The sequence below is a fragment of the Mustela lutreola genome, chromosome 2 (genome assembly GCF_030435805.1).
Source record: "Mustela lutreola isolate mMusLut2 chromosome 2, mMusLut2.pri, whole genome shotgun sequence".
Lineage (NCBI taxonomy): Eukaryota > Metazoa > Chordata > Mammalia > Carnivora > Mustelidae > Mustela > Mustela lutreola.
In genome coordinates, this window is record NC_081291.1 from 67,299,780 (window position 1) to 67,320,732 (window position 20,953).

General features: G+C 37.7%; 1 protein-coding gene across 8 annotated transcripts in view; it reads right to left on the reverse strand.

Moving 5' to 3' along the window:
• The window catches only part of GOLGA4 (golgin A4), a 131,527-nt gene that overhangs the window by 71,762 nt on the left and 38,812 nt on the right, over nucleotides 1-20,953 (reverse strand). For 7 of the 8 annotated variants that reach the window (XM_059162105.1, XM_059162110.1, XM_059162109.1 and 4 more), the window contains 8 exons: nucleotides 17,105-17,419; nucleotides 14,236-14,283; nucleotides 10,842-10,898; nucleotides 5,800-5,898; nucleotides 5,134-5,263; nucleotides 3,816-4,003; nucleotides 3,442-3,525; nucleotides 1,153-1,300 (listed from right to left, as the gene is read on the reverse strand). In XM_059162105.1, coding sequence (XP_059018088.1) covers nucleotides 1,153-1,300; nucleotides 3,442-3,525; nucleotides 3,816-4,003; nucleotides 5,134-5,263; nucleotides 5,800-5,898; nucleotides 10,842-10,898; nucleotides 14,236-14,283; nucleotides 17,105-17,419 — 1,069 coding nt within the window. The remainder of the gene's footprint in view (nucleotides 1-1,152; nucleotides 1,301-3,441; nucleotides 3,526-3,815; nucleotides 4,004-5,133; nucleotides 5,264-5,799; nucleotides 5,899-10,841; nucleotides 10,899-14,235; nucleotides 14,284-17,104; nucleotides 17,420-20,953) is intronic. The other variant, XM_059162106.1, reaches the window with a different exon arrangement.

The window sequence follows — 20,953 nt, forward strand, 5'->3', positions numbered from 1 at the left end:
CTCCTAAACTTCAAATCTTGGTGTCATCTTAGACTTCTATTATTCTTCTGTCTCTGCAAGCTGATAAGATGCCTAATTCTGCAGATGCTACTCTTCCTTTCTTTCCTAAATTCCTCCCAGCCAAGGTAACCAGAGCCCTCTAGTCCCTCTAGTGCCTAGTCCCTTTCTAGTCCCTCACACCTGGATTTCTGTCTTTGCTTTTAGGTCCGACTTCCCACTTCATTTCTTGTCTTCATAAAACACTAGCTTCCATCACATTATGCTTTCCTATTACTGGTTTCCTGTTGCCTTGTATACCAAAGTCTAAGCTCCACCACTCCCCTTTTAAGATTTTAACAGTCAGTTCTTTCTGATCCAACTTTATTTCCCACTTGAGCAAGAACTGTTTGCAGCTAATTCACACATGCCCTCTAGTCACTGTGCCTGCGATGACCTTGTAGTAACTGGAATGTGTGCTGCCCCACCTCTCTGCTTAGGCCCATTCTGTTCATTCCTCAAGGCCCAACTCAAAACTCATACCTTCACCAACCTGAAATGTTCCTTTACTCTGCTCTCTCCTCTCTTTCCTGGCACTACTCATTATCATACCTTGTGAAATACTACGCTGGTCTCCACATTTTCACAGCCTAGCATTTATTGTGTCAAAACATAATTCTGTTATCTTAAAAGGCTTATCTTATACTTTCTTTATACTCTTATATTTTTTGTTTACCCTAGAGCATCTACCTATAAGGTTGCATTCATTTAATATGTACAATGTTGTGCCTATTTGGGGAGTTCCAAAATTGTAAACCTGAATTTTGATACTCTAAGGCAGTAGTTAATAAACATATCTATAAAGGGCCAAACGATAAGTATTTTTGACATTTCAGGCTACATATGGTCTCTGTCACATATTCTTTTTTTCAACTACATAAAAATGTAAAAAGCATTCTAAGCTTGAGAGTCCTACAAATAGGCCATGCATGGGCAGGATTTCACCCACAGGCCATAGTTTACCAGCCCCTGCCCCCTCTAAGAAACAGTTCAGTATCTTATCTAGAATCTCTGTACCAGTATCAATATTTAACTAATTTTTCTAAATGTTGGCTGGTCAGCACTTTACATGACTTTTGACTTCTAACATAAAACAAATAACCCCTGAGTTCTTACCAGCTCTTTCAGACTTTTCTTTCTGTTCCCGTAACTCTTCTCCCTGGGTAGTCATCTGTTTGATGCGACTACGGAGTTGAGCAATTTCTTCTTCTTTCATTTCCAGGGTTTCATGCATCTGACGTTTTGTCTCTGCTATTACCATTCCCTAAACAGAAGTACAGACACTAAAGCATTTGTATAACAAAACTGCACCATCAACAGCACATATCAAACTTACTTAAAAGGCAGAAAACATAGTATTTCTTACTAAGTACAGCAGAAGAATGATTTTAGTTTTTCACAAACTAAAGTCTGTGTTCTGCACTCCATACTACACTATACAGTACAAAAACCTTGGTTACCTGGTAGATCAGGGTTGTTAATATACAAAAATTATTTTAATAGTAAGTTTAGTCTTTTGAGTATTAAAAACACATTTTAATTTAAAGAATTACTTTATACTCTTTCTATAAATATTGGCTATAATTTTCCCTGTCTTAGTAAACAGTTTATAATAAACAAAATACAGTCTTTTGTACTTGGCTCAGGGCCACCATGAGCTATGTTACTGCTGGGACATGGGGAGAGCCTCAGAGGCTTTTGTACTTGGCTCAGGGCCACCATGAGCTATGTTACTGCTGGGACATGGGGAGAGCCTCAGAGGCTACTGAGGATGGAAGGTTACTGCTGCCACAAAGATGGGCCAAGACTGGTACAGATCAACCTGCTTTTTCTCTTGTGACAGTCTCTGGTCCCACTGCCACTCCTCATTATTGTCAGTGAGCCACCCCCATTCCTCCAATTTGCTAACTGCTACTGTCTTCCCACTCTCTGGATAATCTACACATAATATGAAGGTCACTATGGGGATAAAGGAATCAAATATTAAAACCTGAATCAGTCACTTGAGACTAACAAAAAACAGGGTAGTTCGACTTGTCTCTTGAAAAATAAGATTTTGTGACAGCTATTTTATGGGTCTTAAGATTATTACTTTACTTGCAGGGTTCATCAAACCTTGGTTTAGGGTATGACTCTTCCAGATGGCTCAAATTAATGGACAGATAAAAATCAGGTAAATGGGGATTACACAAAATTTCAAAACAAGATCACTGGCCTTCAGTTTCTTCAAAAACCAAATCACAATGGAGAAAAAGACACATGGAGAGAGAAAGAGGCAATGGAATCTATAGATTAAAAGAAGTCTTAAGAGTCATATAAACCAATTACAATGAAAGAAACTTACTTAGATACTGATTCATAAAAATGGAAAAAAGGTATGAGACAAAGGGCAAATCTGAAACTGACTAGATAGGTGATGGTATTCAGGAATTAAGTTTTTAGATGTGATCATGATAATGTAGTTACAATTTTATAAAAGTAAAAAGTCCTTTAAAATACTTCAAAATACTTATGTACGAAATTATGAGATTTCTTGGATTTGCTCTACAACAAAGTAAATTCAAGGTTGAGGATAATGAGGGCTGGGCATGTACAGATAAAACTTTAGCCCTGAGATGTTAACTGCTGAAGCTGGGTGGTGAGTTCACTTTTTTTAAGTGGGCCTTCATGAACTGTATGGAGTAGACTCTAGCAAAATAACATCACAGAATGAAAACTGCTAACACATTCAAAAGCAGAACAGTTCTGACATGTTCTTAATTGCATGGCCACTTAAAATACTATAGCTGCCAAGTAGCGTAAGGAAGAAAATGTGAACCACTGGAAGCTGTTTTAGAAAGAGAACCCAAGAATTTGGGGCTGAAAGACTCAGCCCAAAAGCGTTTGCCCATGAATTTTCAGTTGCCTCTGCTGCCATAGCCACAGCTGCCACTCTAATTGTACATTGCCAATCTCACTTGAAATGAATCCCAAAATCCATTTGCAGAAACTTCTCTTTATGTTAATATAACACTACCACTTCTTCACTTTAGGCAATATATCTGAGAGATTAATCTGTTTCCGTTGAAGACAATACTTAATATTACTCACAGTGTCTTAACTATAAAAAATACAACCTTTCTCTGAAAAGTAGTTAGGTACCGTGAACAGATTTCTTTTTCAGCAGTTATTCCAATCTATAAATCAAAATGCTGACTGGGATTTTAAAAAATCACAGAAAATCAGCTTCACATGATACACAACTAACGGTAATCATTATTTAAATTTCAAAATCACAACAAAGTTTTTCATGGAAGCAACTACAATGGCTTTGGAAAGCATAAGCCTCAATGCTTCTAACTGCTTCCAAATTGGAATTCTGGGGCCCCCTGACAAATTTTAGTATCATAAGGTTTATTGGTTTACCTTATCTTGTTCAAGCTGTTCAATTAAGTTCTTTGCATCACGCAACTGAGTGATAAGTTTAGTCTTCTCAGCCATATGAAGCTCCTAAAAAAATTTTAAAAATTCATTTCCACCTCTAATAAAGCTTCTCCTCATAAGAGAACTCTAAACATTTTATCTAATTTGGGTATTTCTCAGTCCAGTAAGAGCAAAGTATACAGGACATCTGGAAAGGACGGTGCAAGTGCTATGAAGCCCAGGGCACCTGGGAGTCATCTCCATGCTGTCTGCGGAGGAAGGGGAAGGCTCCGCAGAGGAAGGAGGTGCAGGCCACACTGGGACCTGTCGATCTAGCTTTACAGGGTTACATAAACCAAACTCATTTGCTCTTTTACCTTCATCTTTTCTAGCTCTTGGAGCCTTTCATCTAGTTGTTCTTGCAGGGCTTCTTTTTCACTGGTTAATAGTGCACACTGTTCCTTATGTGACTGAATTGTTTCCTTACATCGCTGCAGAAGATTCTCTTGCCGCTTAACTCTCTGCTGAAGTACCTCCAGTGTTTTAGCAGAAGCTCCATCTACCACTATCAACAATAAAGCAGCACAAGCAGTGGTCAGTAAGGAACAGAAGGGCTAAAGAGAAGGGCTCCCTGGGAACAGTTACTCTGTTAGTACACAGGGGTGTATTCTCACTCCAATGCTCTGCTATCCTCTGAGACAAAGAAAGGAGGGCTACCCTGCCCACCCTCAAGTCTCACCATTTGGATGATCTGTATCAAAAGAAGCTTAGGAACACAGTCACCTCCCTAGGGTTCAGCCCCACCCCAAATGGCACAAAACCCTCAGTAGTCAACTACCATTAACTGAATTCGCCCTGCTTAGAAGACAGTTTGATGACCATCTTTTGTTATCCAAAAGTGCCCTCTGTGTCCTGGCTCCCACCACAAAAAGATTAATAAAGAATTTTTTCCAATGAATTCTAAACTGTCCCTGAGAGGAGTCACTGGTTAAGTACAGCTTTCTACATTCTCCATACATTTATGAGTTAAGTTTTCAGACCCCAAGGGAATCTCACAAACCCTTTGCAGCCTGGTTACTTAGACAGCTACTCAGCACCTTGCTCTGGCTCTGGCTGTACTAAAAGTTTATCATAAATATCTTTGAGAGAAAAAGCCAGTAAATAAAAAGTGGGAATTTTACTAAATATGTGCCTTAATGCCTCAAAGAGTATGGAGGGCTATAACTGGATTTTGAAACAAAATTTAGCTATTCCTTCCTTTCTAACTAGAAAGCAAATAATAAAACAAATCAGATATCTTTGAATGTAGAAGTATGTAAACAGTATTACAACTGAAATAGCCAAACAATGAAAAGAGCAAATCCATTAATCTTAAACAGAACTGACCTGTTTATATGAAATCTAGCTACTGCTATCAATAGAACAGTGTAAAATAATGAATTTTAGTATAAGTGCTGCTGAACAGAACACTAGAATGAATTGTAATTACAATGAAAACGTGATGCTACTCACAGACTTTCAAGTTTTAAAACAATAACTTAGCTTTGTTCTCTTGAAGAACAAGCCAAGAAACAAAACAACAAAAACTCCTGCATCTTCTGGAGGACACTTCCACCTCAGCCCACATCATGCCCTGGAAACTGTCAACATCCTTCTCCAGTTTTTAAATTAACATTTGGACAAGATGAAGCTTACCTACTGGTTCTATATCACTGTCTGTGTTCTCTTTAGAGACACCTTCAGCCTGGGGTTCCATCTGAGGGAATGGTTTAGGTAAATCAATATTCATCGGGCCATTTCGTAACCGCTGTTTCAGCAGAGAAACCTGAAAAAGAAATGTACCTTAGGAAAAAAAATTAGGGGCACCTGGGTGGCTCAGTTGGTTAAGTATCTGATTCCCGGTTTCGACTCAGGTCATGATCTCAGGATTGTGAGAGTAAACCCTGCTTCTGGCTCTTTGCTGGGCATGGCGCCTGCTTAAGATTCTCCCTCCCCTTTGTGTGGACCCACCCCACTCAACTCTCACATGATCACTGTCTCTAAAATAAAGAGAGAGAGAAACTACACAGTAGTTAAAACACAGAGGGGACAGAACAAAAGATATACTTTTTCACTATACTAGGAGGAAAAATCAAATGTTTACTCCCAATGCAGCTGATTTTATATTTGCTATTTTCAATGATATCATAGTTAGCCAAAAGACACAATACATTAAAAAATTATACTGAAATATAACTAAGGAAAATTAAGAGTTTTAAAAATAGGCCATTTTGTAACATCTGCAACTTATGAGATATCCCATCAAAACCCCTTAATTCTTTTTTATCTGTAAATGCCAATCTTTTTCTTTTAATCTTTTACCTGAGTCTGGAGAACACTAATATGCTGATCTTTTTCCTCTAAAGATGCATCAAACTCCTCTTGGAGATGCTTTTTTGCTTGCTGATCCATTTGGAGCTCCTAAAACACGAAGTTTTATAAGTAGTTTTCAATAAAAAACAAAAATACAAGCTTGAAGCTTTCAAAGTTTAAAAACATGATCAATTCAGATTTGCATTTTTCTTAAGACAAGGCATCAACACAATAATTAGAGAAGAATCACCAGGCAAAACATTGGTATTAATCCCAGAGGATAATTTTGGTCCTTAAATAATAAGAGATCCAAGAAAAGAAAGTACATTTTTAGAGCTGTAATGACTGCTCTGTAATGATAATGTGGAGAGGATAAAACAATCAATTAAGATTAAAAAAAACTTTATCCTACTTTAAGACATCTTACTACTTGTGCTACCTTATATGCACTTGATCTAAAACTACATTATTTTATACCAGATAGCCATAGCCAATAGAAACTTTCTCTTCCCAATACACAAAAGCAGTCAATAGCCAAAGTCAGAAGATTCCTCCTCTGTAAAATTTTTTAAAAAGGCTGAATTAGCTCACCACCAAAGGCTGAATTATCTCACCAATTTCCAAGTTCCCGAAATTCTTTAGAATGCTAATTTCTTTAGGTCATTAATGACCCTTTCTCACTAAAACGCTGAAGCACTAGCTGTCCTCTATTCTCCCCCATACCAACACTGCCCCAAGATCCCACTTGTACTGTTGCTCTCACTAAAGTCTCCAGCTCAAACAGCAGTAGTCAGCAAATGCCAGTCTTTGAATCAGGACAGGACCAGAATGAAGTCTACACTGATCCATGGTGAACAAACAGAAAGCCAACAGAGAGAGTTTTTTGAAAAATAAAAGTCTGCAGCTCTGGGGTGCCTGGGGGCTCAGCTGGTTGAGCGTCAGGCTCTTGGTTTCAGCTCAGTTCAGTGGCAAGTCTACCTGAGATTCTCTCTCTCTTCCTCTGCCTCTGTCCCACCCCCACATATATTCGCTCTCTCTCAGGCTCACTCTCAAATAAATAAATAAATAAATTTTTAGAAGGAAATTTGCAGGACTATGACAATTCGCCTTTCCCCCATATCCAGAAGGAACCAGAAGGTAGTTTTTCAGTCCATGAAATCCATAAGTCTGGAAAGCACTGTTCTTTATGACTTTGCCCAGAACAATTCTTTAGTATAAAACAGCTACACATTTCCTGCACATCTCTTAAAATTCATTTCTTCCAAATAATTTTTCTACATCCTACCATACTAGATTCTATTACACGCCATCCTTGACAACCAACAAAAATTCCTCAATTTATATGATGATTTTCAGGTTTTAGTTTCATCTCCCCATGTAGATAAGAAGTCCTTGGATGCAAAGCAGCATCTTATAAGCCTTTCTTCTTCTCTCTCCCCCTGCTAACTTAGCCTATTCTACCAATAAGTACTCCATAAACAGTAAAGACTACAATTACTAAGGAACTTAAGAACTGTCTACTTCTATCCCAACTAGAGCCCACAGGCTGGCTAGCCAACTGTCTAACACTTTCATGATAGCAATCTCACTAGCTCTAGAACTAGACTCTACTATCTGGAGTCAATTCCTTTTGATTAGACTTTAAGTGTATATCTATCCTATTTCAACTTTTTAGCACAATAATAATAAATGGCTATGTAATACTACTAAATATAACAACTAATTCAATAATGTTCCTTTTGTAGCCATTAAGACTATTTCCAAATTTTGGAAACCTTGGAATTAACATTTTTATGCATATAATTTGCAAGGTCTTTCTGTTTATATCCTTAGAGAAAAATCCTGATATGTAGAATGCATCAAATACATTCACTGTCTAACTATTTTTTATCTCAGCCCTATGCTACCCACTATGTTCATATATGTTTCAAGCTGCAAAAAACGAACCCTCCCTCCCTGAAGTTAGCTTCAGTTGAGAACAGCAGTTGCTCATAACCAGCTGCACCTGGATGAACCCAGAAAAAGAACATACCATGCATGGATAGAAGGACAGAGAAAGGAGGAAATAGCTAAGACAATGTCTTCATTTATTCCCCATTTACCTGGCCTTAAAATGAAATCGGAGAACCCTATCTATTTAGATGAGCTCACAATTTTCATAGCTTCTCATAGTATGATATTCCTATCATACCTGCTGATATTCCTAATACCTGCTGATATTAAGATTAAAAATCAGGCAAAGAAAATTACAGTGTATCTGCTGGATATGTTTTTACTTACCTTTTTACATCTTTATCTGATTTATTACCAAATATCTAATATGCTAGAAATTAACGGAAGACATAATATTTGCCTATACCCAACTGTTGTTTTGTTTTGTTCCCCAGAAAATATTAGGAGAGATGTTCATGGATTAAACTCATGCATATACTCATAACAACATGAGGAAGACATAAAATACTAAGGACTATTTTCTGAAAAATTTTTTTTTTCTTTTTACTACCCCTAGTATTTGTTGGTTGTTTACTTATAAAGGGAAACCATCCCATAACCAAACACAGGTCAGTGACAAACTTCCATGGAACTCAACCCAAAGAAATTCTTTACATTCCAAAGTTATTTTACACCCTGAGAGATACAAGTCTTCTTCATCTCCTCAAACTCTTTCATGGAATCATAATTTCTGTAGAAATCTGCATATGCCTTCTTTCTTGGTTTGGCCACAGCAAACGTACAGAAAGCTGCTATCCCCAGGGATACAATGAATGCTCCAACAATATCAAATCACAGTCATTTGGCCAGAAGGTCTCCCATCTGAGGTTTTGTCAAAGCACTGGAAGTCAAGGTAGTTATTCTCCTCAACACCAACCTCAAACCCAACATCTTTCCTGATGCCTTGACTAACCTGACATAACAAAATAAGGAACATTATACTGCTTTACCTCAGTCTAAGTCAATAAAATACTAACGAAACAGTACGTACTTCTATTCAGACTTTAATTCCAAAGAAACAAAACATTTTATGACATATAGCACTCTGAATGTTTACATACTCATCATGATTTAATGGGTTATACTATTTAGTTGAAGGAAATTTTTTTCTTTGTGAACAAAATTTAAAATACCCAGACCCTCACTTATCTACCTAGTACTCACATATAAATTACTGAATAAATCTCTGTTCATGTAGCCACAACCAGGATTATGGTTCAGAAATATATCTTAGCTACTACAAAAATGGTATAGATATGCACCAAACAGCAAATTTACTACATGGCCTCTAGACCTCTTATTTCTCCTCCTTTCCCTTATTAGCTGTCTCTTAGCCATTTCACTGATTATAGTCTTGACTAAAGGTAGTGTGGTAGGCAGAATATGGCCCTAAAGATTCTAAATCCTAATCCTAGAAACTGGAACATATTAGGAGAATTTGCAGATGTGATCAAATTAAAAGCTCTGAAATAAGGAGATTATCCTGGATTTGGGGGCCCAATCTAATCACATGGATCCTTAAAAATCAGAACCTTTGCCAACTGAGTTCAGAGAGAAGGGGAGGAGTGATTATGGTAAAATGGGCAGAGATGTAACACTGATAGCTTTGAAGATGGAGGAAAGAGGCTATGCATCAGAGGATGCAGCAGCCTCTAGAAGCCGGAAATGGCAAAGAAACAGACTGTCTCCTTGAACCTACATTAGGCAACAGCCCAAATGACACCTTAATTTTAGCCTGGTAAGACTTGTGTCAAATTTCTGAGATTTGTGTTGTTTTAAGCCACTAAGTTTGTGGTAATTTGCTGCAGCAGCATAGCTAACTAATACAAGCAGGCAGCTAATAAAAAAAGAACTAAAACTTGTCATTATATGGCTCTGACAAATATTTCCTAAGAGGGTTTTCTTAAGGGTTAAAAGGGAAAGAATACATATGTAATGGCTTATGATCTAACAGTATAGTACGGAAAAAGATTTTTTAAAGGTGGAAAAACAAATAGCATATAAAAATTTATTTAACTAATATCAATAATCATAATTGATGGTGATAGTATTAGTATTGTTATTCTAAGAATGTTGTGTTTATAATGCTGGAATAAGGCAAATGAGTAATTTTGGGTCTTCTCATTTATCATCAGGTTCTTTAACCTGTAAGGAAAAGGGATGCAGGGGGAACATATAGAGTTAAGGAGACGTAAAAGATTTATCAAAAAAATTTTTATACAGGCAAGACTATAGTACCTAGAAGCAAACATTTCGGTGATAAAACCTTAAAGAGACACAAGGAAGCATAACAAAAGTCAGTAGTTATTTTTGCAGAAAGGGAGGGGCTGTGACTGGGTTGGGAAACACAGAGAGGCTCTCAGGGTGACTGGCAACACTATTTCTTGACTGTGGTGGTTACAATAGTGTTTACCATACACATATGAGCTACATATTTTTGTTCACAATTTTCTATATTTGTTATATATACATATATATATATGTTATATATATATATATTTGTTATATATTTTACAATTAAGAGGCATCACAATGTTTAAGTGATACAGCAACGACATAGAATCCTACCCTCTAGCCAATATAAGCCAATAATCTCCATCCTTCTCAAGATAAGACAGGAGCAAAAATGAGTCAAGTATGATTCCAAGTGATATATATTTGCCTGAACTATAATATGTCACTGTAAAAATTACCTCCCAAAATTACAAGGAACATAATTTTTATTTAATTTTATCAAGACTGTTGGTTAGGAAAAATGAAAAGAAGCCTCAAATACCTAATAGAAGAGACAGGTTAGCCTTGAAAGTTGCCACTGACTGTCAGCTGGCAAATGATATTCTATTGCTAAATAAGGCATTCTTATGTCCTAAATTCCATCAGCATGTATTGTAGGGAAACCACAGAAATAAAGTCCATAAAAGTTGATCTCTGGCCTTAAGGATTGGGATGGTTGGTTTTTACTACAATTAACCAAGTGTATATGAAACTATCCCAACAAGTTTAAGAGTTGTGATAAATATGAGAAATTGAATTCTCAAAGTATTATCACTACAACTTACCTCTCTTAACTCTCCAATTCTCCGAAGTGCTTTATCCTGACTCTGACTTAATATACCCTTTAATTTTAAAAAGAAAAAAAAAAAAAAAGCTGGTTCAAACAACTGCATGACATAGTAATGAAAAGCAAGTAAAAAAGAGCACAAGTCACTGAACTTTATACATTCTTTACACCGAGACTGGGCAACCACAGTTCTCTGCCGCCACTTACTGGTAAAATTACATACATCTAGAAATAAAAACCCAGAGACCTTTCAGAGAGACACAAGCAAGGTACCCCCAGACACTAGGAGTAAGTAGGAATAAGATGAACTTTTTGAATATGAATTTATGGACTATTAATAGAATAGATTAAATCAGAGTTACCCTCCATTTCAAAAGATCTATGTTTAAGAAAACATTGTCAAAAAAACTAAAAACTATTTGTAATAACTTAATTTTCTTTATTAACATATATGTATTTATTTGCTTCGGGGTACAGGTCTGTGAACCATCAGTCTTACACAATCCACAGCTCTCAACATAGCATATACCCTCCCCAATGGACATAATTCAGCCACCTTATCCTTCCCCCCACCCCCTCAGTAACCCTGTTTCTTTCCTGAAATTAAGAATCTCTTATGGTTTGTCTCCCTCCTGAGTTACTTCTTGTCTCATTTTTTTCCCCTCCCTACCCCCCAACCCCTTCGTGCTGCCTCTCAAATTCCTCATATCAGAGAGATCATATGATAATTGCCTTTCTCTGACTGACTTATTTTGCTTAGCATAATACCCTCTAGTTCCATCCACGTCATTGCAAATGACAAGATTTTGGTTTTTTTGATGGCTGCATATGTAACAACTTAATTTTCACACTTGTTATGGACAATGAGAACACTGAATCAGCAATAAATAACTGGTGTTACCATTCTGATGATAATACTCCAGACCAAAGCCAGGAAGTTTAATATTGTACTTCACGGAGATTATTTATGGCAGATTAAATATTTTATGATAATGTACATGGGGAAATTAATTTTACCAAAACCCACTTTCTAAATAACTTTTTGTTATGTAATTAGCATCTTTAGATGGGACAAAATGCTAAACTCTTCAAAATAACTTTTTTCTTTATCTCTTACCATTAAAAGATTTTAAAACGTTTATGATAAGTTATACAGCAGATATACAGAATGCCAACACCTAACATAATTCTCCATCCTTCTCAAGACAGGACAGAAGCAGAAATTAATAAAGCATTTTTTTAAGTACATCTTAATTTTATTTTAGTTTTTTCAGTGTTCTAAGATTCATTTTTTATGCACCACACCCAGTACTCCATGCAATATGTGCCCTCCTTAATAAAGCATTATTTTAAATGATAAATATTTATATATCTTAGCACAGTAAACTTATGACACTGTTCAAAGTAGAGTGGATACTTCCTTTTAGCTCTGACCTGTGAATTATCACCTGGGATACCCTGGTGGGAAATGTCTAGCCACGGAACAGGGTGACACAGTGGGGCCAGGGGGTTGAGGCAGGTCACCCAGAAGAGCTTAATGCCTTCCTCTCTTTCCACATACTTGACCAAGAGCTTTACAAGAAGCATCCTCAGGAAAAAAGAGAGAGGATGCTTGTGTTCAGACCTTGGTAGAATGATAAGGAACAGAAATGTCTGCAGGTATTTCAAAAACAGAAGGGAAAGTTTAAGAAGGTTGTATGTCTCTAGCCCTAAAGATAAAACCTGCAGATCGAGACACTAGAGCATGTTTGAAAGAGGCAAACATGCCTTAAATCCAAACCTCTTGAACACTGCAGGGATTCAAAACTTAAAAAAGCCCATCCCTACCAGAGGTAAAATCTCTGGGCTTTTTCACTCACTCTCTTTATTAAAATCCCCAGTAGTAAAATAGGTTAAATACGTGGATCACATGGAGAATTATTAAAAGTAAGAATATATGCTGATATCCAAAATCTATAAAGAACTCAAACTCGACACACACAGAACAGATAATCACATCAAAAAATGGGCAGAAGACATGAACAGACACTTCTCCAAAAAAGACATACAAATGGCTAACAGACACATGAAAAAATGTTCATCATCACTAGCCATCAGGGATATTCAAATCAAAAACCACACTGAGGGGTGCCTGGGTGGCTCAGTGGGTTAAGCCTCTGCCTTCAGCTCAGGTCAAGATCCCAGGGTTCTGGAATCGAGTCCCACATTGGGCTCTCTGCTTTGCAGGGAGCCTGCTTCCTCCTCTCTCTTTGTCTGCCTCTCTGCCTACTTGTGATCTCTCTCTGTCAAATAAATAAATAAAATCTTAAAAAAAAGAAAAACCACACTAAGATACCACCTTACACCAGTGAGAATGGCCAAAATTAACAAGACAGGAAAGAACAAGTATTGGAGAGGACATGGAGGAAGGGGAACACTCTTACAGTGTTGGTCGGAATGCAAGTTGGTACAGCCACTTTGGAAAACAGTGTGGAGATTCCTTAAGAAATTAAAAATAGAGCTACCGTATGACCCTGCAACTGCACTACTGGGTATTTACCCCAAAGATACAGATGTAATGAAAAGAAGGGCCACCTGTACCGCAATGTTCATAGCAACAATGGCCACAGTTGCCAAACTGTGGAAAGAACCAAGACACCCTTCAACAGACAAATGGATAAAGAAGATATGGTCATATATACAATGGAGTATTATGCCTCCATCAGAAAGGATGAATACCCAACTTTTATAATCAACATGGACGGGACTGGAAGAGATTATGCTGAGTGAAATAAGTCAAGCAGAGAGAGTCAAGTATCATACGGTTTCAATAACTTGTGGAGCATAAAATATAACACGGAGGACATGGGGAAATGGAGAGGAGAAGTGAGATGGGGGAAATCAGAGGGGGAGACAAACCATGAGAGACTATGGACTCTGAGAAACAAACTGAGGGTTTTGGAGGGGAGGGGTGGGTGTTGGGTGAGCCTGGTGGTGGGTATTATGGAGGGCACATATTGCATGGAGCACTGGGTGTGGTGCATAAACAAAGAATTTTGGAACACTGAAAAGAAATAAAATAAAATAGGAAAAAATGAAAGGTTGCTCTGGGCAAAAAAAAAGTAAGGGTCAGAACTATTTTACTCTAAGTCTCTAGTTTTTAAATTATGAATGAATTGGGGCACCTGGGTGGCTCTGTGGGTTAAGCCTCTGCCTTCGGCTTGGGTCATGATCTCAGGGTCCTGGAACCGAGCCCCATATCAGGCTCTCTGCTCAGCAGGGCGCCTGCTTCCCCCTCTCTCTCTGCCTGCCTCTCTGCCTACTTGTGATCTCACTCTCTGTCAAATAAGTAAATAAAATATTTTTTAAAAAAATTATGTATGAATCAATATCACAGCCAAGATATCACTTACTTGTAACTTTTTCTTCTCTCTCTGAAGAGTCTGATAAGCTGTAACAAGCTAAAATAAAGACAAAGTCACCAATAACATCAGTCATTCCTAATATTCTAAATTCTGCTAAATATCTTTACAAAAGTAAAAAAAAATACACAAATCGGAAGAATCCTTTTATAGATAATTCAACCTAGTTAAATGCACATACAATCAAAACAAACATAAGAAATAAGTTTCTGAAAAGTAAAATGTAACTTGACTACAAAATTAAGGTATTTTATCTGTACATGATCTTACCTCAGACACATACGTCTTTAAATTTCACTACTTAAGGGCACCTAGGTGGCTCAGTCAGTTGAGCATCTGATGCTTGGTTTCAGCTCAGGTCACGATCTCAGGGTCGTGGAATTGAACCCCATAATGGGCTCCATACTCAGTGGGGAGTCTGTTTGAGAGTCTCTCTCTCCCTCTGGCACCCCCTCCCCCACTGCTCCTGTGTGCTCTCTATTCCTCTCTCTCTCAAATAAATAGAATATTCAAATTTCAGCACTTAATTATGAATGGGGTAGGGATTAAAGCATCCCCAGGAAGCTTGCTAGGAAGAGAAATTTTGAGGTCCCACCCCAAACTAAGTAAGTGAATGAGAGTGGGGGTTGGGGGACAAGATACATGTTTATTTAGCAGGTTCATCAGGTGATTTTTATTTTGGGCTATTACGCACAATGTAATTAATCTCTAAAGTCTCTGATTATAGGAATTATGACTACAGCTGGGTAAAAATCTCAGGAAAGAAACTTATAACCAACAGATGAAAACTGGTAATTTTGGTCCTAAAGAGATGTTTAAATATTTAACGCCAGTAAATAAGATACTTGAGGACTCTAGCACAACCTGATGAAATTATGGATTAACCAATAAAATTAGGCACATGGCTCCACTGAATTATTTGGACCCACTTCAGAAGTATGAGAGGACTCTGAAGACATAGGTTACAGCTTTAGGGGAAGAAGTACTTCCCTATTCTGAGCCTTGCCTTTCCCTTGGAAGGTTGCTGTGTGCCACAAACACATTTGCTGATGTCTTGAGTTGAAAGGCAGACAGCAATGGAAGGTGAGTCCGGCAATAAAGAAGAAAAAAAGTTCTGCCAAAGACCATGATCCTCCTCCTCTTATTACCTTACTTAGGTATTCTTATTACTGGATAGGAAAATGGTACTCAAAAACCAGGGAGTAGGACAGGTGGAAGAGCAGCCCAACAATTAGATGTCACTTATAGCACTATGTTATCCTGGTTACCTACAGTGGCAAGGACTACAGAGACAAAGACTACATGCTCTCTTCATTCCTAATAAGCTGCATGACTTGACCTGGGGCAGCACAGAAGAGTGGAAACCACCAGAAAGACCTAAAATCAAATCCACAGTCTGTCACTTGCTACCTGTGTGACTTTAAGCACAAGACTTAATCTCTATGATTAAGTATCTACGAGTCTCTAATCCCTCTTCTACAAAACAGAGATAATAAAAATCTATTTCACAGAGAAGGTGTAAAACTCAATGGCACTATAAACAGAAAATGCAGTGTCTTGCACTGCATTTAAATACTATACTACTGCCCCAGCTTCAAACTTAAGAAGCCATGGCTGAGTCAACAACAACAAATAATTCAGGATGATTATTAACATGGATAGAAATAAAAAATAAATGGGGCACCTGGGAGGCTCAGACAGTTAAGCATCTAACTCCTGATTTTGGCTCAGGTCATGATCTCAGTGTCACAAGATGAAGCCCCACCTCAGGGTCTGTGCTCAGCAGGGAGTCCACCTGAGATTCCTCTCCCTCTGCCCCTCCTCCAGCTCTCTCACTCTCAAATAAATAAATCTTTTTTTAAAAATAATACATTTAAAGGAAAAAGTTGCCCAATTCCACAACTACCTCATGAAATAGATGGCTTTAATGCTGTTTACATCTCTAGATTCCAGCCAGCTGATAGATTTTTACCTAATACTTCCTTTCTATTTTGTCAGTACTTTATAGTTTTAAAAAGATATTTTGTAGGTTTCTGTTTTATTTTTGGCTGCAGGGTAAAACTACACATACTGTAGTCATAACTGGAAATAAAAGTTATGAGTAACTTTATATACAATCTTTGAACTTTATTATTCATTAATTAAAATTAACTGCAATGCTGGTTACAAATTGTTAAAACAATAAAACATTATGCATTGTCTTTAAAAAAAAATTCATGGGCAACTTGCTCTTGATAAGGCTTTCGTAAAGATAAATTGTTTTAACTACACAGGGCAACTTATATAATTCAGCCCAAGAGGACAAACAGAAAAGAGAGATGGGGCACGATCACAACCTCTCTCAGACCACACAAAGTTATCCTCAAGGGGTTTAGCAGTTAAAGACTCATCTGAGGGAAAGTTTAAATGTAGATATAATGTGCGTGAACCAGAAAACCCAACTACCTAAAACATGACAGGGGTTAGTGTAATGGAAATCTGGCTGGCAGAAGAAGTCACTTTGGAACCACAACATTAAGAGTTGAACAAGAGAGGAAATGTGAGAAGGAAAGATGATGTACTGTGCACTGAGTATCCAAGCAACATTGGAGATAAGGGCTAGGGGAGAAAAGGGGCATAGAATGTGCAAACCAGAAAGTTACAAACAATGACCTTCTCCAAAAATTTTACTAAAGGTTTTGCCAAAGGGCTTCTGTGCACCTGAAAATCTCTTAACTGGATAATGCCACAGACCCTTCACTAATCAGTGCATCTAGGGAATCAACAGTTTAGTCAACCACAAGAGTAAAAACTATACAGTAACATGAATCAGAAAACAATGGGAAAACTTTATATAGAGGCAAAAAAGTCATGTTCCTACCTCAGAACATTTTCCTTTGTAGCTATTCAATCTTCGTTCCATTCTTCGCAACCACTGAATCAATTGTTCCTTGCTGAGACTGTCTAAATTAGGGAGCGGGTCTTCTGGCTCACTCTCCATATCAGAAGATGGATCAAAGGTGGCCACAGAGCAGTCCAGGTCAAATCGATTCAGGGACTCTCTGGAAGATGTTCGTACCAAAGACTCTTTAGAAGAAGATCGGAAGAGAGACTCCTTTAGGGGACTTCGAAACAAAGACTCCATGGAAGGCACCCGGAGCTGAAGCTTCTGTGCAAAAGACTGCATGTCACCAGACTGCAACCAAAACCCAACAAAACCTGGTTAAAATGCACATTTAAACTTTCAGTACTCCCTATCACTATCAGTAATCTATTAAAAGTTCTAACAAATTCAATTTATATTCTTGACATTGTACATAACACATGCTTTCTGAAAAACAAGAGACATCTGGTTACTTCTGAAAAAGCACTGGATCTGGAGTCAGAGCACTCAGGTATAGATCCCAGGTTGGTCACCGAGCAGTAGAATACGCCTCACTAAGTCACTTCCCTTCAGCTTGCACATCTGTAAAAGAGATGGATGCCATGCTTTCCCAGCTGACACCACAGCTATGCTGTGAGGACTTGTCCCCTCAACTGTAAGATCCTTGGAAGCAGTGATATCTGTATCCGCAGTACATACCCAGCACCTAAAAGGGGAGTATATAATATGAAGTGTGTGGCTGAAGTCAAGTGGGCTTTACCTTGAGTATGTTTGGAGGTGCCAATTCATCACTCCCTTCAACAAAGGAGGGAGATGGAGGAAGGGTGGTGAGGGTAATGCTTAGTGAGCCCACTTTGTTCAATAAGAGAATGCTAGGCAGAGCTGACTAGTGACATCCAGCTTTGCTTTAATTATCATTCTGTTAATGGGAATAAAAATAAGCATTAAAATATCAAGGAGGCAGGGGACCTGGGTGGCTCAGTGGATTTAGTCTCCAGCTCAGGTCATGATCCCAGCATCCTGGGATCGAGGCCCACATCAGGCTCTCTGCTCGGAGCCTGCTTCCACCTCTCTCTCTGCCTGCCTCTCTGCCTACTTATGATCTCTCTGTCAAATAAATAAATGAAATCTTAAAAAAAAAATCATGGAGGACAACTGAAGAGTCTGAGCTAGATAGAGTCCCTCTGCACAGATCAATAAGTCTTATGTTAGAAATAGTAATAAGCTGTTATCTTAATTAATTTGAATAACACATTCATTTGATTAGTAACAATGAAAAATAGTATAATTCAACACGTTGCTTTAAACTGCATTTCTGTTCAGGTGACAGCAGTTAGTATTTAGCAGGTGTTTCCAATAAACTCATTCTCATTAGCAGCACAGGGTCACCTGCAAGGACCTCAGCAGCCAGGAATGAATGCTCAGAAAAGACTTGAGGGCATGTGTGGGCAAAGATTACAGGAAAACAAAAAGAATCTCTTTAGTATACAATTTTAAAAAATCAAACCAAGAATACTTTACTCAAGGATTTTAGAGATTTAGTAATAGTATTAGGTAAGGTGGGAATAAGTAAGAGGGGATAACATGCCCTACCCTCTTCATATACACAGATTTATCACAAGCTGTTTGTAATAGTTAAAACTGGAAAAAACCCAAATGTATACCACTAGAGGATATATTATATAAATTATGATATATGAAGGGAGGTACAAGACATACTATTAAATGGGAAAAATCAAGATAGAAAACAATATGCATACTGTGAACTAATTTTGATTTAAAGCAATTACATGTACTTTACAATATACATACATATGTGTAAACATATGTTTATGTTCACACAAACACCCTTAGAATCAGGTCATTAAGAATAAACACCAAAAGTTAACAGTGAGTGATTCTCCATGGTAAAATTTTGGGTGATTTTTCATTTTCATTTTTATTTTTTTGTACTTTCTAGGTGGTTTTTTTTTTTCCATAATGTCTAAGTTTTACCTGTATATTGGAGGAGGGGGGAGATGGAGAAAGTCTTAAGGAAGAGGACAGACCCTATGCTCAAAAACTCTGAAGAACTACTTTACTGATATTCCATTACTAGCCACTTCTGACCTAAGCCAAAACGTGCTTTTCACTTCACAGAGATAGTAAGTTGCCAAGACAAGGTAAAGCAAGTTTGAATAACACTAGAGATAATGTTTTAGGGTCAGCCAAAAGCTAAAGAACAACGTCAAAAACATGTATTTGCAGAAGCTGATACACTTAATAACTGCCACCTCCACCACATTTGGAAGTAACATGTCTGAGTACAGCAATTCAGCCTGTGGACTGTCAAGTAAGGGTGCCTGAGTTCAAACCCTGGCTCCACCACTATGTTCTACATGACCTTGACCAAATCCCTTTACTAGTCTTATTCCCCCTCTGTAAAATGGGGATAAAAATAATTATATGACGATAATAGTCATACCAATCATCTCATATGGATGCCACAAGGACTAGTGAGTCATTAATACATGCAAAGTGCTTACAGTATAGCAAATACTCAATAAACATTAGCAATTATCAATAATACTAGAGAAAGGAGACTAAATAAAAAAACAAAGTAACAAAAAAGAATGTCATATACAAGCTTATGTAACAGACTCTTCTGATTAAAGGATGTGGTAGCTAAGACCACAGGCTACGAAACCAAGCATCTTGGGACCAAGTCTTAGCTCTACAGCTTACTGGCAACATAACCTTGAGCAAATGACTTAACCTTCCATGACTCTGTTTCTTCATATGTAAAATGGGGATAACAACTACACTCACCTCACAAGGTACTTGTGAGGAGTAATAAGTCAATACATATGCAGTATTCTGAAGTATGATTGGGTTAAGGTGAACAATATATACTGGCTACCACCTGATAATCCAATCTTCCTTTCTTTCTTTTAACCAGACCCCAGTTTTGTTCAGAGTCACAATACACCCAGGTAAGAACGTTCACTTTCGCAAATACAGATTAAAGCCACAAGAGATACCACTGCATATCCACCAGAATGGCTGACATCAAAACTACGGAAAATACCAAGTATTGGTAAGGATGTGGAGCAGTCCACTTTAGAAAACTATCTGTCAGTATTTACTTAAACTGAACACCTATACACAATCTGAATCAGCAATTTCACTACTAAGAATATACTTAATAGAAATACATAAATATGTCCAAGAAAAGACAAACTAGAGTTTATAGCAACCTTCTTCAAAATAGCCCCAAACTTGATGCTACTGTTGATGACTATGAATCACCAAATGGATATATTGCAGTCTGTTCACCAATGGAATACTAGACAGCAATGAGAATGATTCACAACCACGACAATATAGACGAATCTCATAAATAAAGTATCAAGCAGGGGTGCCTGGGTGGCTGAGTGGGTTAAAGCCTCTGCCTTCGGCTCGGGTCATGATCCCAGAGTTCTGGGATCGAGCCCCGCATCAGACTCTCTGCTCAGCAGGGAGCCTGCTTCCTCTCTCTCTCTGCCTGCTTCTCTGCCTACTTGTGATCTCTGTCTGTCAAATAAATAAATAAAATCTTAAAGAAAAAAAGTTTCAAGCAAAAGAAGACACACACAAGAGTACCCATTTTTATTCTGTTTACCTATATTTCAAAAACAGGCAAAATTAACCTAGATGTCAGAAGTTACCCTTGGGAGTTAAGAGCGGGGAATAGAAGGGAGCAAAAGGGCTTCCAGGATACTGATAATTTGTTACTTGATTACTGTTACTGTTACTTGATTTGGAGTGTTGGTTACAAAGTTCAGCCAATAATGTACACTACTGTACAACCTTTCAGTACAGGTATCA